Source organism: Pseudozyma flocculosa, assembly GCF_000417875.1.
Source record: "Pseudozyma flocculosa PF-1 unplaced genomic scaffold scaffold00002, whole genome shotgun sequence".
Taxonomy (NCBI): Eukaryota; Fungi; Basidiomycota; class Ustilaginomycetes; order Ustilaginales; family Ustilaginaceae; genus Pseudozyma; species Pseudozyma flocculosa.
In genome coordinates this window covers 313,075-326,854 of record NW_006920870.1, presented here as the reverse complement: position 1 = coordinate 326,854, position 13,780 = coordinate 313,075, and the positions used below count along the sequence as shown (strand labels likewise).

The window sequence follows — 13,780 nt, the reverse complement described above, 5'->3', positions numbered from 1 at the left end:
TTACGCCGCCGTCGGCAGGCGCCAGCAGCGCACGCTCGCGCTCGAGGCCGGCGAGCAGGCCCCGCCACTCGGTGGCGGCAAACGCGTCCATCTCGCGGGCGTCGCTGGCGAACTTGGCGAACCTTGCCTGCTCGGCCTCGCACAGGCTGGCGTGCCAGGCGACCATCCGGCTCTCGGTATTGATGACCGCTTGCTCCCGTGTGTCGACCCGCTTGAGCATCTCGTGGAGCTGCTGCACCCGCTCCAGATGGGCGGCCGCCTTGAGCGTCTCGCGGGATTTGAAGAAGCCGTCCCACGACTCTTGATAGGGGTAGGCGCTGCCGTCGCCCTGCGGCGACTCAACACGGAGCATCTCCCCGACGGTCGAGGTGTTGGCGCCAAGGAGGTCCGGCGCCGTCTTGCCGTCGGCGAGGATGGACTCGACCACGGTCGGCCTGGAGAGCGTCATCAGCTTGAGCAGGTTGAAGGCGAGCTGCCGCACGTCTTCGTCGGTACTGGTGGCAAGGTAGTAGAGCACCCGATTCCCAAGGCACTCGAAGAAGGTCGGATCCTTGTTGGCGTCGAGAAAGACGAGGCTCTGCGCTTCGGTGATCTCGGTCAGCGTGGCGAGGATGCGGTCGTCGAGCGTGAGCCGATGTAGCAGGATGCGGTTGAGGCTGAGCAGCAGCAGCGAGGTGGCGCGCGACTGGCTCAGCTCGGGACGATCATCGAGCAGGCGCAGCAGATCGACAATGATGCCAAACAGGGCACCCTCGAGCGGCGATCCGTTGAGGATGTCTTCGGACGCCTTCTCGATGAATTCGGCCAAAGCCTCGGTGGCCGAGCGGGCCACGTCGGGCGTCTGCTGGATCGCCGAGCGTAGGTGGACGGTGATGTCGGCGTAGAGCGAGGTGCGGAAGCTAGCCTGCCTCGCCAAATCGGTCGGCGGTAGCGCTGTGGTCAGAGCAGACACGATGGCCGTCGACCGGGTGGACAGCATCGAGTCGACCGCGAGCCGTGCCAGCATATCGAGCACGGGGCCACACAGCTCGGCCACGTCGGTGGCCAGCTTGCCGTGCCCTGCGAGGTCAGAACCGCTCCGATCTGTGCCCACAAAGGGGAAGATGGCGTCGATGAGGCCGCGAAGCACGATGGGCGAGAAGAGCACCTCTCGAAAGAAGTGAGATGCCGAGGCGTGGGCGCGGACAAGCTCGAGCGTCTCCTGCAGCACGCCGAGCTCGTTCGACGTCTTGAACGCCTCCTGCAGACCTGATCGAACGGCGGAAAGCCCGAGGTGGGAGTCGCAAAAGCACGGCAAGCGCGGCAAGCGCTGGTCAGCGTCGCCCGCGTCGCTGCACAGGGGCGGGATCTCTCTCTGCAGACTGTCGAGGTCGGGACTCACCCTTGACGTCGACATTCATCGACTGGCTCCGTTTCCGCGCATGCCTCGGCCGGTCGCTGCTCGTCGGTGGCTCGAGCAGATCCGAAGGCCTGCCCTTTTGGAAGTGCGCCCTGCGCTTTGGCTCGTCGCCGCGCAGTGCCACCGAACGGAGTCCCTCTTTGGCGCACGAGAGGATGGCGCGCATCGCGGGTGGGCAGAAGATGGTGCGCTCCGCGCCCCCATCGGCGGCCGGGGAAAACGTCGGTACAAGGGCCGGGACGCCTGCGCCGTCCATACCAAAGAGCGTCGACCAGAGCAGCGACAGCGTCATCGGCGTCGACCAGAAGCGCGGAAGGAGCCGCTCCATGACCTTGAAGCCGCCCGCGGCCGTGAAGCGCTCCGCGAAGCCAAGCTTTGGGCGGTTGAGCAGCTTGACGAGCAGCTCGAGGGCCAGCGAGACCGCCCTCCGCTCGGCGCGAGGGTGGAAGAAGAGCAGCAGCCACTTGACGTTGATGGCCTCGGCAAACTTTTGCAGGTACGCCGGCTTCTCGAGGACGAGCTCCGACAGCATCTCGAACACCTGGAGCGGTACAGTCGGGTCTTCGTCGCCGCCGCTGCTGCCGCTGCCGGCAGCATCCCCACCGCTGCCGGCCGACAGTCGCTGCGAAAGGCCCTCTGTATCCGTCGAGTCGAGGGCGCCGGCGACCAGCGTGTTGGACCTCCGTGCGATGGGCGCCTTGGCCAGCGGCGCCTCGGGACCACGGCACAGCTCGGTGGCCAGGTACGACGTCACGATGCGGATCGATGCGTCGGTGAAGCCGCTGTTGAGCACGGCGCGGAGCGCGACGACGAGCGTCTGAGCCGCCGTCGTGCCGTAAACACGAGAGCGGAGCGCGTAGACGATCTTTTTGGGGATCTGCATCTTGGCGACCCGCTTGGCATTGAAGCGTCGATGCCGCGACGTCCTCAGCAGGATCTTGAAGTGGTCCAGGTGGACGAGCTGCATCGACTCGCTCGTCTGGGACCACAGCTCAAAGTCGAGCATGATGATCCGGTAGAGGAACGGGTTGACCAGCACCGACTGCTCGATGTACGCAAAGTCGATGCCGATGGCGGCCAGCAGCAGCTCGAGGGTGGCGGGTTCCAGGATGTGCGCCTTGCTGCGGAGGAGATGGCCCAGCACCTCGTAGCCCTTGGACCGCTCGACGTCCTCGCTCAGGCGCCACGACGACGAGACCAGGTCGAAGAAGAGCGACAGCGTCTTGCGCAGCGCGAGCGCCGTCGTCGATGCGTCAATCAGCTGCAGCAGCACCGAGCTGCCGCCCAGCCTCCACACCAGCTCGTCGGTGCCCTTGGGCATCAAAAGCACCGGGTCGCCGTACAGCTTGGCGAAGCCGTACGATGCGCCGATCGCCTCGCGCGTCATGGGCAGCGCCTGGTTGAGGATGACGGTGGAAGACGAACGGTACGACGGATCGGCCGCGCCGCCTTCGGGCGCCGAGCGGCGAGGCAGGCGTTCCAGCTGAGCCGTGTTGGCCGCGTTGAGGACAAAGTAGAAGCGGTCCTCGTGCACCAGCTCCGACGACTTGGCCGCGACCGCCATGACGAGCGGGTGCCGGGCAAGCTCCTTTTCGGCCTTGGCACCGGAGCTGCGGGCGACGGCGTCGAGCCGCAGGTTGATCTGGGCGCTAGCACGATAGGTGAGGAAGCGGCCGAGGCTGTCCTGGGCATTGCCAGAGTAGCGCAGCCCGAGCTCGCAGAGGACAAGCGGCATGTCGACGGGCAGCAGGTCGTCGAGCAGCCAGGTCGGGCCGAGCGACCACACCAGCCGGTTGATGCGACCGCCGCCGCTGCCGTGGGATCCGCCCATCTCGCCAGACATGCGCGCCTGGGCGTTGGGTGGAGAGCCCAGCACCGCGCGGACGGGGCTCCCGAGGTTCGGCGGCGATGGCGGCCAAGGTGCCAGCTTCTCCTCGATCAGGAGACCGTCCACGAACAGCTGGACGAGCGACGACTTGGCGCCACCCCTGGGCCTGGAGTGCGCAAACACGATGTGGTAGAGGCGCCCGGGTACGAACTGAAACGCCTTGAACCGGACCGGCGGCGGCTGATGGAGCGTCGAGTAGGTCAGCAGGCCCGTGCCGGGCTCGATGGTGAGTCTGGCGGAGCACGTGCGGTGGGCGTCGAAGATGTGCAGCAGCTCCAGCGGCAGGCTCGGCTCGATGCGGTCGATGCAGAATGAGGTGACGAATGTGAAGCCTCTCGAGTCTGGGCCCGGCGGAAACGGGCGCCGCAGCGTGGAGAAGGCGACGGAGGCGTGGCCGTACTCGGCCATGGTGAAGGTGATGCTGTTCCGCTCACGCGAGAGCGGCGAGACGTCGAGGAGCAGGTCGAGGAGCGTGTTCTGCTCGAGGGGCACCCCGGACTCGACGAGGTTGCGGAAGATCTTGCGACCATCGACATCAGGGATCCCGAGGGCCAAGAGGTGCCTCACGATGCGAAGGTAGCTCAGGCGGCCCTCGTCGACCGATCCGTCCTGGCGCAGTACGAGCTCGAGCAGCCGAGAAGCCAGACCAGTCCCTGCAAGCAGCGCCTGGTTGCGCTTGCTCGAGGTGGCCATCCTCTCGAGGATGCCTGCAACCATCTTGCTCAGCAGCGGGTCGTTCCGGCCAAGACCCTGGATCATCTCGAGCACCAAGAGCGACGCATTGGGAAAGACGATGGGTGCGGACCAGACCTCCTGGGCTCGGGCCGCGATGACAGCCTCGGCTCCCGCCCCGCTCGCTGCGTCCCCCTCTCCAGTAGCCTGATTTTGCGCCGCCTGCTTCTCAATCTCGCGCCGAAGGCTGTCGATCCTGCCGCTGTAGGTGGAAACATCGCCCATGCAGAGCCCGAGCAGCGAGCCGAACAGATGGTCCGGCGATGTCTGCCCGATGGTCGACAGGACGATGGAGGACCCGAGGTGCTTCCAGCCCACCGTCTCGTCGAAGGCCTTGACGTTGAGCGGGTGCTGCTGCATGGACTCCGAGAGGATGGAGAGGGCGAGCTTGAAGATCTCGACGCGGAGCCGCTCGCGGATCTCGGGATCGTCGTCATCGTCCTCCGCCACGCCCGCTCCGCCTGTTTCGGCAGCGGGGTCGGGCGTAACCTTTTTGTCGCCAGTGAAGTCGGTCTCGGCACGGCTGACGTCCCCCCGTGCGAGAGACAAGGCCCTCTTGCGCCTGTGTTGCGGGCTGGAGCTCTCGAGCGAGGACAGCAGCTGAATCACGACGACGAAGCCGCCCTCCTCGCGGAAGTCGTCACGGCCATGCCCGCCGTGCGAGCCCTCCACCAGGAGTCGGTGGAGATGCCCCCCGAGATGGAGCTGTGGTTGTTTCGAGGTCAACGAGGCCACGTCGGCTGCGTCAGCGTACTATCCCCCTTTTGCAGAGGGCGCTCCCCTCGAACGGGCCGTTACCCACCCTGCTCGTCAGGTCGTCAGCGTCGCTTCTGTTCAGGGCCTCCATCACTGAAAGGAGCTCGTCTCTCTCTGCCAGCCTCTCGGGCGACAGCGAGAGCAGAGGGGATGGATGAGCGGTTGCGGGCAAGCCGCTCGACTCTGTGGCCGACCATGAGCGGCCCTCTCCGATGGTGGGGCTGGCTGTGCCGGCGTAGGCGGCGGGATCTGCCGGCACCGCGAGAGTCGCAGGAGAGTGCGCTGATGGGGAAGGATGCGCAGACCCGCCCAGATTGGTCGGACTGGGCGGCGCTGGCGATTGTGAAGGCGAAGGAGACGAGTTTTCGTTGAGCTTCCCCTTGCCACCGAGCCTTGGCGAGCGATAGGTAGGGTAGTTGGTGACGATCGTCGATGCGTCTGCGGTCAGCGAAGATTGAGAAGCCGATCTGTGCAGGGCTGGCGACGAGGAGGCCACCGGGCTTCCGGTCGGCGTAGCGACAGGCTGGGGTTCTGGCGAGAGAAAGGCGGGCGAAGCGGGCGAGTGCGTGTGCGAGTGCGAGTGCGAGTGCGAGTGCGAGGTCGTCGTCGGGGTCGGGTTCGAGGCCGAGGGTGAGGCCAGACTGGCGTTGGAGGTTTGTACGGCGGCTTGGCCGTCGGTGGTCCTTCGAACCTCGAGCGAGGATTTGGCTGGCTCCATCTTTGAGCCAGTTCGCCGCCGTCCAGCGGTGAAGCGGGGCAGTCCAGAAGGGAGACTTGTGCAGGACGTCAGACCATGGGCTTCCGAGGCGGGCGAGAATCAACTCTGACGGGCCGAGCGTACGATCCAAGGTCCCTCCCGGGCGCCAGGATGGGAAGTGAGCAGATGGGCGGCAGGGCCGCGTGCCAAGGTGACAGAGCCAGCGAAGCTAGAGAGGCGGATCCAAACCAGCCGATCCGGCGACTTTTCGAATGCGCGAGCGAGGAAAGGGCAAAAGGGGGCAGTTTAGGCCGCTCCGATGAGGGCAGGAGGAGTCGCCGCCGCGGCCTGCTCAGGTGTCGGGTAGCTGAGCTAGAGAGCGAGCAGCCGAACAGAGCAAAGCAGGCGATAAAGGCGGGAAGGGATGCGACGGGGCGGCAAAGGGATGGAATCGAGGATGGTGAAGGACGTGAGGCAAGGGCGGGCAGGGAAGCTCAGTCCAGGCAGCCCTGTGTGGGCCAACCCCACATCCATGGCGGCCCGCGGCTGGCAGACTACGTACACTACTCTGGCGCCAACGACGTCAAAAAGTCAAAGCAGCGCCGAGCGGAGCGGGCGCACGGTGCAGCCCCTCTCTTCTCTCTCTCTAGCTGTCTCCCTCTCCCTCTACTCTTCCCTGCCTGCTCTCGCCGTGCCCGGCGGCCTGACCCACCGGAGCGTCCGCCGCGGCAGGCGTTCCGAGGTGGACCCTGGCCGCCTCTCTCTTCGCATCTTCTTTTGAACGCCGACGGCGGCCTCTCACCGCACCGCCTGACGACGACAGGGAGGGGCCACCTCTGCGACATGGCCCACGATTAGGCTGGCCATCCGACTACTGTATCGATCCTCGACGAGAGGGCAGATGCGGCCGGGCAGAAGGCAGGGGCGGTACGAGGACGGCTCGGACGGGGAGGGGGGCGTTGGAACGTGGTAGTTTTGATACAGTTTACTCGGGGGTGGTATGTGGACGAAGACGGCGACGGCGACGGCGACGGCGGGGACAGCTTCTCGAGAGTAGTAGTGGGCGGTCTGTAGAGCGGAAGAACAGGCACGGAGACATGAGGGAGTGGTAGAGGGCCAGGAGGGTATGCCGCCTCGCCCGGGGACGGTTCAGCAGAGCCGGGTCCGGCGACATTCCTAAGCGGCCGGCGCCGTCTCGCTCGAGGCTTGCTTGTTGTAGTCTGCAGCGCGGCGTGGCACCAGGCGATGGGAGCAAAGTGTCGACGGGCGTATGCGTGAGAGCGAGGAGAAGAGAAAGGACGGGGCATCAGTTGTCAGATGTTCGACAGAGATAAAGAAAAACGAGACGGCGACCGACATGGACACTCACCCTCCATCTCGGCGTCGAGGTCCTCGATCGTCTTCTTGGGACGAGCCTCGCGCTTGGCACCGCCACCGCGGGTCGAGCTGCCGCCACGGCCACGGCCACGGGTAGCAGTCTTGGCACGGCCAGCAGCGGCCTTGCCACCGGCAGCCGCGACAGTCGCCGAAGCGACGGTGGGCGCGGCGATGCGAGCCGGGTCGACAACCACCTCGACCTTGAGCGGCTTCTCTGTTGGGGGAGCACGATCGATCAAGAGCAGCAGATCCGACGCCGTGAGAAGTCGTTCGGCAAGCCACCAACGCAGGAGGCCACGGGCCGGCACTGCAACTCACTGCCGTCAATCAGTCGGTTGTTGTACTGGGTGTAGGCGCGGTTGGCGTCCTCGGCGCGCTGGAACTCGACGGTGCACACGCCAGTCGAGGTTCCGTTGGCACGGTAGTTGAGCGCAAGCTTCCTGAGCGGGCCGATGGTGGTGGCGAACAGCTCCTTGACCTGGGCCTCGGTGACGTCGAGCGGCAGGTTGCTAAGGATGATCTTGCTGCCGGCGTTGTTGCCGCGGCCGGGGATGACGACCGGGGGCTTGTTGCGGTTCGAAGCGGCGACGACGGCGGCGTTTTGGGCGCGGTTGCCGAGCGCCGCCGCCTTGGCGCCGCCAGGACGGCTGGTGCCACGACGGCCTCGGCCACCGCGTGCGCCGCCCTTCTTGGGCTTCTCAGCGATCAGAGCGTCGAGGGCTGCGAGAGAGGGGTATGAGGCAAGGGCGGAGGCGAAGGCGAAGGCGAAGGCGAAGGCGAAGGCGACGGACGCGGATGCGGAAGCGGAAGCGACGAGCGGTGTGAGCAGGTGCCGTCCCGTTTCGAGACGCCGAAGTCGGCGACGGCCCTGCCGCGAGCATGTGGTCGGAACCTCTGACGGTGCCGTCATGTGCTGTGCCCGTAGATGACTGCATCTGTCGGAAAGGAGCAGTCCTCACTCACGCTTGTCGAGGTTCATGGACTGTGAGGTGTCGGCCGACAGTGAGGGTGGCGCGAGTCGTCGAAGACAGTCGGAAATCGTTTGCGATGTGGCGATGCGACGATGTATGGAGGACGGACGGATGAAAAGGAGAAGTTGCGAGAAGGGGGCGTCAAGAGGCTGCAGGTCAGATTTTCGTCGCTCGCGCTTCGCGATGGGCTGCCGGGTGTGCTGGAGGCCGTCGTGCTGCCGAGTCGACCGGGGCCTAAAATGCTGTGGACTGGTAGCGCCAAGAGATGAGAAGGCAGAGCGCGAGGACCGGAGACGCGACCTCGCTGCGGGGGCAAGCCCGAGGTGACGGGACGAGGCGGTGCGGTCGGGGGCCTCGATGCAACGCGACAAGACGGAGATCACGTCCGAAGGTGCCCGACGCAGTGACGGCGGTGTCGCGGCTGTCTGGCCGGTGACAGACCGAGCACAGTCGACAAGGCTCGATGTCACACTCGCGGCTCGGCCAGCTAACGCGGTCGGCTTGACGAGCGATCTGCCGCTCAGCGCTCCGTCGCTCAGCCGCTCACGCGAAAAGGGCAACACTGTTGCCAGACGGCAGGGTGCTGTTCCCGAGGCGTGCACCGAGGCCCATGGCCGAGGCTAGCCGCTAGCCCGCCACCACCAGCTGCGTCGCACTTGTCTGGAGCACCGAGCAGCGGGCTGCATGTCGCCCGCACGCGACCGTCGGGCGGCGCCTTTGCCTGTCGCCCTCCAGCGACGACGGCGGGAAGCAGCACGGCGTGATCCGCCGTCAGGGTGGCAGGGGCAAGATGCCAGCTTTGCCACTGTCTACCCGAGATCGACGGCCGATCCACGGGGCCCCCAGCGAGGCGAGCAACGATGCTCGGCGTCGTCCGCCCGCGCCGTCGTGCTGACAGACGCCTGTTGTCGCTCGAGATCGACGGCACTCGCGCGACCGAGGGCACCATCGTGCGCTGCCCGAGGCCAGACGCCAGGGGCCAGGCGGGCGTCCGTGGACAAGGTGGCGTGCGGCTGAGCTTGACGGGTGCGGAAACTGCGTGGCTTGCGATTGCAGCGAGGTCTCGCGCACAAGTCGACCGGCCCTGCGTCTCGTCGCGCCTCGAGGCTGAGCCTGAGCCTCGAACGCCCCGTGTGTGCCGCGCAGCATAGCCTTTCGCATGGAAAGCTGCTCGACTCCAGCACGGAGAGTCGTCTTCCGCAGAAGGAGCATGCGCTGTGGCGAGCCCAAGGGCGCTGCCGACCTTGGCTAGCCGCGCTGCCGGTGCACTCAGCTGGGTGCGAGGCCCCGTGCCAGGTTGACTGGAAGGGCGGAGAGGCATGGCAGCCATGGCAGACGCGCATCGAGCATCGATGCGGCCTCTGCTGGCATTGGCGATAGCTGACTGGGGCAAATGGCCCGGTGCAGCGTCTTTTTCAAAGGCGGTGATGACCTGGGCTTGCCGCAGCTTCATCGGTCGCGTCTCGGCCTCCCGCTGATGTGATCGAAGGGCGGCCACTCCGACATGATCGAGGCGGCCAGGACAGAGGCAGGAGAAGATGAGGACGGAGACGTGGACGTGATGCTGACCATTTTTGCGAGAGCTTGGGAGTGAGCGTGTCTTGAGAGCGGTTTGGGGCCGGTGAGAGATCTTGATGGGGCGAGATGGGTGGCGAGCTTGTTGAGAGAGGAGAGAGCGAGGACGGGTAGACGGTTGGCGGTGGTGCTGGTGGTGGTGGTGGTGGTGAGGAGGAGGAGGAGGAGGAGACGAGACCGCAGAGGGGACGCACGCGGTGGTGAGGGGCAGGCGGGTGGCGGACCCAGGCTAGGCGGCTCTGACCCTGGCAGGCCGGCCTGCTCGTCGCGCTGAGCCCCAGGCCCTGCTGCCTGGCCTGCCACAGGCCTCGACCCCGAGTCTGAGGCTGCTGGGCCGCAGCCATCCCTGCCTGCCTGGTGCCGTGCCCTGCCTGTCTGGTTCGGTTGGCCGGCTCTGCTCTTCAGCCAGCCAACGTCCTCTGCCCGCGCGCCTGCCTGCCTGCCTGCCTGCGGACTGCCTGCCTGCGCTTGTCCGACAGGCCCCTGCTGGCCTGCCCGCCTTGCAGGAAAAAAGGCAGCAGCAGCAGCGAGCCAGAGGCAGGCCGTGCAGGGCACCGCACGGCTGGCCCGAGGTGATCGAGACCCTGTCCGCCCAATCGACTACTCTTGTTCATTCGCCCGAGTGAAGGCGGGACCGCTGGCGGGCTGGCTGGCTGGCTCGGTTCGATTCGGGACCGCCGACGTCGAGAAGGATGCTGGAAACCAGGGCCGGGCCCGCCGCCGCCGCCGCCGCCGCCTCCGCCTGACAAATGCGCGGGCGCCGGCTCCTCTTGATCGCCCCGGGCCCGATGTCGCCACCGTCACGTTCACCACCACCACCACCACCGCCACCACCAAAGCCACCACCTCTTGCACTTCCAAAGCGACAATGCGAGCTACTCAGGTCACCCACAGCGGCATGCCCTCGGGCCCCACCTACGTGAGCGTCGCCCCGTCGCCCCCACCGACGTCCGACTGCCAGGTCCAGCCTTGGCCTGCGACTTCGTCCACCACGGCATCTGCTGGCTCGTTCGACGTGCTTGTCCCTTTGCACTGATTGCTGACATCTACTCTGCCTTCCTTCTTGCCCGTTGCCGACCGCACACTTCTTGTCCGTCGTTCCTACTGGCGGCGACTCCAACCTCGCTGCGCCCGTCGATCCTCAACTTGTTCGACCTTGCACCTCGCCCTCGCCCTCGCTACCGTCCATCCTGCCGCCCTCCTCTCCTTTCGATGGGACTGACACGTCGCGCGCATTCAGATGGGCTGGTGGGGAGGTTTCGCCGGCCCCCAGCAGAAGGGCATCACTCAGTACTGTGAGTGCCTGCTCGATAGCTCGACCTCAGGCGAGGATTCAGCGACGGTCCTCCGGCTGCAGCCCGTCCTTCGAAGTCTCAAGGAGCGCCGCTACCGCAGCAGGTTGCGCGGAGGAGCACGCTGGTACCTTGGATCCGGGCCGTCCTCCAAGGTCGTGGAGCTCAGGGCGGGATAGCCTCCGTTCCATTCAGCCAAGGTGCCGCCGGTTCCCCGCCGTGCTGTGGAAGCTCCTCATTCGACGAGATGGCTGCCCGTGCGAGCGTCGGGATCGGTCGCCCATCGTGCCACAGCTTCATGGGTGAGACGGGACGCAGTGCCTCGGGACGGCTTGCTTACCTCATCGTTCCTTCGTCCGGCACCTCGGCCCACAGCCCTCTCGCCCTTCCAGCAGAACCCCGTCAAGAACGCCGTTCGCGACTACATCTTCTTTGGCTACAAGCGCCTGATGCAGCAGGCGCCCTACTTTGCCATCCCCTTTGCTGTCGGTGAGTGGCCGTCTCGGCGCGAGCGACGGGCCGTGTGCCTCTGCGTTTCGCCTGGGCTTGGCCGTGGCAGCCTGTGTCTCTGTACTGACACGCACTCCCTCTCTCTTTGCTCCTTCGTCATTTCCCGCCAGGATACGGCATCATCGCATGGGGCAAGAAGAAGAACGCCTACTACAACTCCAAGGCCGGTCACCTCGCGGGTCACGGCGACCACTAGATGTCCTTCCTGGTCCGAGTGTCTAGCCCGCCGCCCGCAGTGAGCGACGCCTGCAAGCCTCGCGGATCGACTCTACGCGTCTGTCGAGGCCTCGGGCGTTGTTGTGCTCGGGCCAAGTCTGGAATCTCAATCTGTTCGAGTGCTGAGAGCTTGCCTGTTCACATGGACCCTTCTCGATGCTCGAGAGGGTCGCGTCTCGTTCGACGTTGCCTCTGCCAAGGCACGTTCTGTTCATCAAAGCTGTCTGCATTGCCGCCGCCGCAGCCGCTGTCGGTGCTGCTGCTGCCAGTAGTAGTGGATACAGAGGGCGGAGATGGCAAGGCGGGGCCCCTCTCCCGTCCCTGCTCGCTGGACGGCGGCCCTCCTCGGGACGCTACCGCCGCTGCTAGACGGCCGAGTAGTCGATCTTGGACTCGTGCTTCTTGGCCTCCTGGAGCTTTCTGACGGCCTTCATAAAGTCCTCCTGGACGCAGTAGTCGCGGTCGTCGCGGATGGCAAACATGCCGGCCTCGGTGGCGACGTTGCGGAGGTCGGCGCCGTTGAAGCCGTCGCTGAGCTTGACGATGGCCTCGTAGTCGAGCTCGTCGCGCTTGGCGATGGGTTTTGTGTGGATCTTGAGGATCTCGAGGCGCGACTGCTCGTTGGGCAGCGGGATCTCAATCTTGCGGTCGATGCGGCCCGGCCGCATCAGCGCCGGGTCGAGCGTGTCGGGCCGGTTGGTGGCCATGATGACCTTGGTCTTTCCCAGGTAGTCGAAGCCGTCCATCTGGTTGAGGAGCTCCATGAGCGTCCGCTGGATCTCGCGGTCGGCGCTGGTGCCCTCGCTGAACCTCCGCCCGCCGATGGCGTCGATCTCGTCCATAAAGATGATGCACGGCTCGTGCTCCTTTGCGTAGCCGAACATCTCGCGCACCAGCCTGGCGCTCTCTCCGATGTACTTGTCGACGATGGCGCTCGAGACCACCTTGAGGAAGTTGGTCTCGAGCGTCGACGCCACGGCCCTCGCCAGCAGCGTCTTGCCCGTTCCCGGCGGGCCGTAGAGGAGCACGCCCTTTGGCGGCTTGATGCCGACGCGCATAAAGAGCTCCGGGTTCAGCAGGGGCAGCTCGATGACCTCTCTGAGCTCGCGGATCTGGTCGCCGAGGCCGCCGATGCCGGCGAAGCTGGCGGCGCCCGGGTCCTCCATGCTCATGTTGTAGACGAGCGGGTCGACCTCGCGTGGGAGGATGCGCATGATGGTGAGGGTGGTCATGTCGAGCGAGACGCGGACGCCCTGCTTGAGCTTGTGCTTTGGGACGCTGGCGCGGATGCCGACGACGTAGCGCGGGCCGGACGAGGCTTTGACAATGAAGCGCTCGTCGTCGAGCTGCTTGAGGACCTCGCCGATGATCTGGCCGACCGACTGGAGCGCCTTGATGTCGTCCTCGGTCTTGTCGTAGGCCTTTTCGAGGTCGCGGAGGCCGAAGCGCAACTTCTTGAGCGACTCGGAGAGCTCCTCGTGCTGCTTGAGCGCCTTTTTGTACGCCTTGAGCGCCTTGTCCTTGGCCGGGTCCTGGGACAGGACGGGCTCCGACGGCGGCTGTGTGGATGTCGAGGGCGTAGGGTCGGCCATGGCGAGTGCGTCGCTTCCCTTGGTGGTGTTGTGGAGTTGGTGGGGGCTGTATCTCTCTATGCTGGTGCGAGGATTAGAAGGCGCGTCCGCTCAGAGGGTGCAAAAGCTAGGATGGGCTAACGGTGGTCGAGGAAGCGATGCGAAGCGGTACGGGTGCAGCGCGGTGCGGGCAGTGGCGAGGGCAGCTCGGTGGCGATCTGGTGTGATGCCGGTATCGGCAAGAGGTGCTGGCGGTGGTTGAGGTCGAAGTCGAGGTGATGGAAGTAGGGATGCCAAGGCGGGTTGGGCACGATAACGTCGAGCTGCGAGACAGAGAGGGGAGGGGGTTTGGGGTGGTGGCTGCTGCTGCTGCTGCCTGGAAAGTGGAGAAGCAGCGAACGCGCGTCGCCTGCCTGTGAGGCCCTCCCGGCCGAATGCAGGCCGGGTGCCAGTCGCCGCCTTGTCGAGGCTAGGGCTGCGCCGATCGCTCGCCCGCTCGCCCACCGTGCGCAGCCCAGCAGGCAGGCGAGGAAAATAGAAATCCGCCGTGGGCAGGCGGCGATCGGCCTCAGCCGACTGGATGCCTGGCTGCCTCGCTGGCTGTGACTGCCTGTGACTGCCCTGGCACACGGGCCGGGCGGGAAGAAGCTCGCCCCCTCGGCCCCCTCGGCCCCCTCGGCCCCCCCGACGCACAGGACACGCCAACTAGTCCCGGCCCGTCTCGACCAGACCCGACCCGCCGTCCGAGTTACCGTTAACCCTTAACGGTTCGGACCCAAACCCGGGAACCGGAGTA

The 13,780-nt window shown here is 66.0% G+C and overlaps 4 protein-coding genes across 4 annotated transcripts in view; 1 reads left to right on the top strand and 3 right to left on the bottom strand.

Annotated features, from left to right (window-relative positions):
• Nucleotides 1-4,866, bottom strand: part of PFL1_00779 (uncharacterized protein) — a gene marked incomplete at both ends in the record, with an annotated part of 8,398 nt that extends 3,532 nt beyond the window's left edge. The window contains 3 exons of the mRNA XM_007878281.1: nucleotides 5-1,248; nucleotides 1,382-4,724; nucleotides 4,822-4,866. Of these exons, the coding sequence (XP_007876472.1) occupies nucleotides 5-1,248; nucleotides 1,382-4,724; nucleotides 4,822-4,866 (4,632 nt within the window). The remainder of the gene's footprint in view (nucleotides 1-4; nucleotides 1,249-1,381; nucleotides 4,725-4,821) is intronic.
• Nucleotides 4,867-6,648: 1,782 nt separating this feature from the next.
• Nucleotides 6,649-7,828, bottom strand: PFL1_00778 (uncharacterized protein; the record flags this gene model as incomplete). Its single annotated transcript, XM_007878280.1, has 4 exons — nucleotides 6,649-6,692; nucleotides 6,842-7,063; nucleotides 7,168-7,569; nucleotides 7,813-7,828. The coding sequence occupies 4 exons, from the start codon at nucleotides 7,826-7,828 to the stop codon at nucleotides 6,649-6,651; spliced, it is 684 nt and encodes a 227-aa protein (XP_007876471.1).
• A 2,435-nt stretch (nucleotides 7,829-10,263) lies between these two features.
• On the top strand, nucleotides 10,264-11,393 carry PFL1_00777 (uncharacterized protein; the record flags this gene model as incomplete). Its single annotated transcript, XM_007878279.1, has 4 exons — nucleotides 10,264-10,314; nucleotides 10,636-10,690; nucleotides 11,063-11,176; nucleotides 11,308-11,393. 4 exons carry the CDS (start codon nucleotides 10,264-10,266, stop codon nucleotides 11,391-11,393), a joined length of 306 nt encoding a protein of 101 aa, XP_007876470.1.
• Nucleotides 11,394-11,778: 385 nt separating this feature from the next.
• Nucleotides 11,779-13,005, bottom strand: PFL1_00776 (uncharacterized protein; the record flags this gene model as incomplete). The annotated part of the gene is made up of 1 exon (XM_007878278.1): nucleotides 11,779-13,005. The coding sequence occupies one exon, from the start codon at nucleotides 13,003-13,005 to the stop codon at nucleotides 11,779-11,781; it is 1,227 nt and encodes a 408-aa protein (XP_007876469.1).
• Between the last annotated feature and the right edge of the window lie 775 nt (nucleotides 13,006-13,780).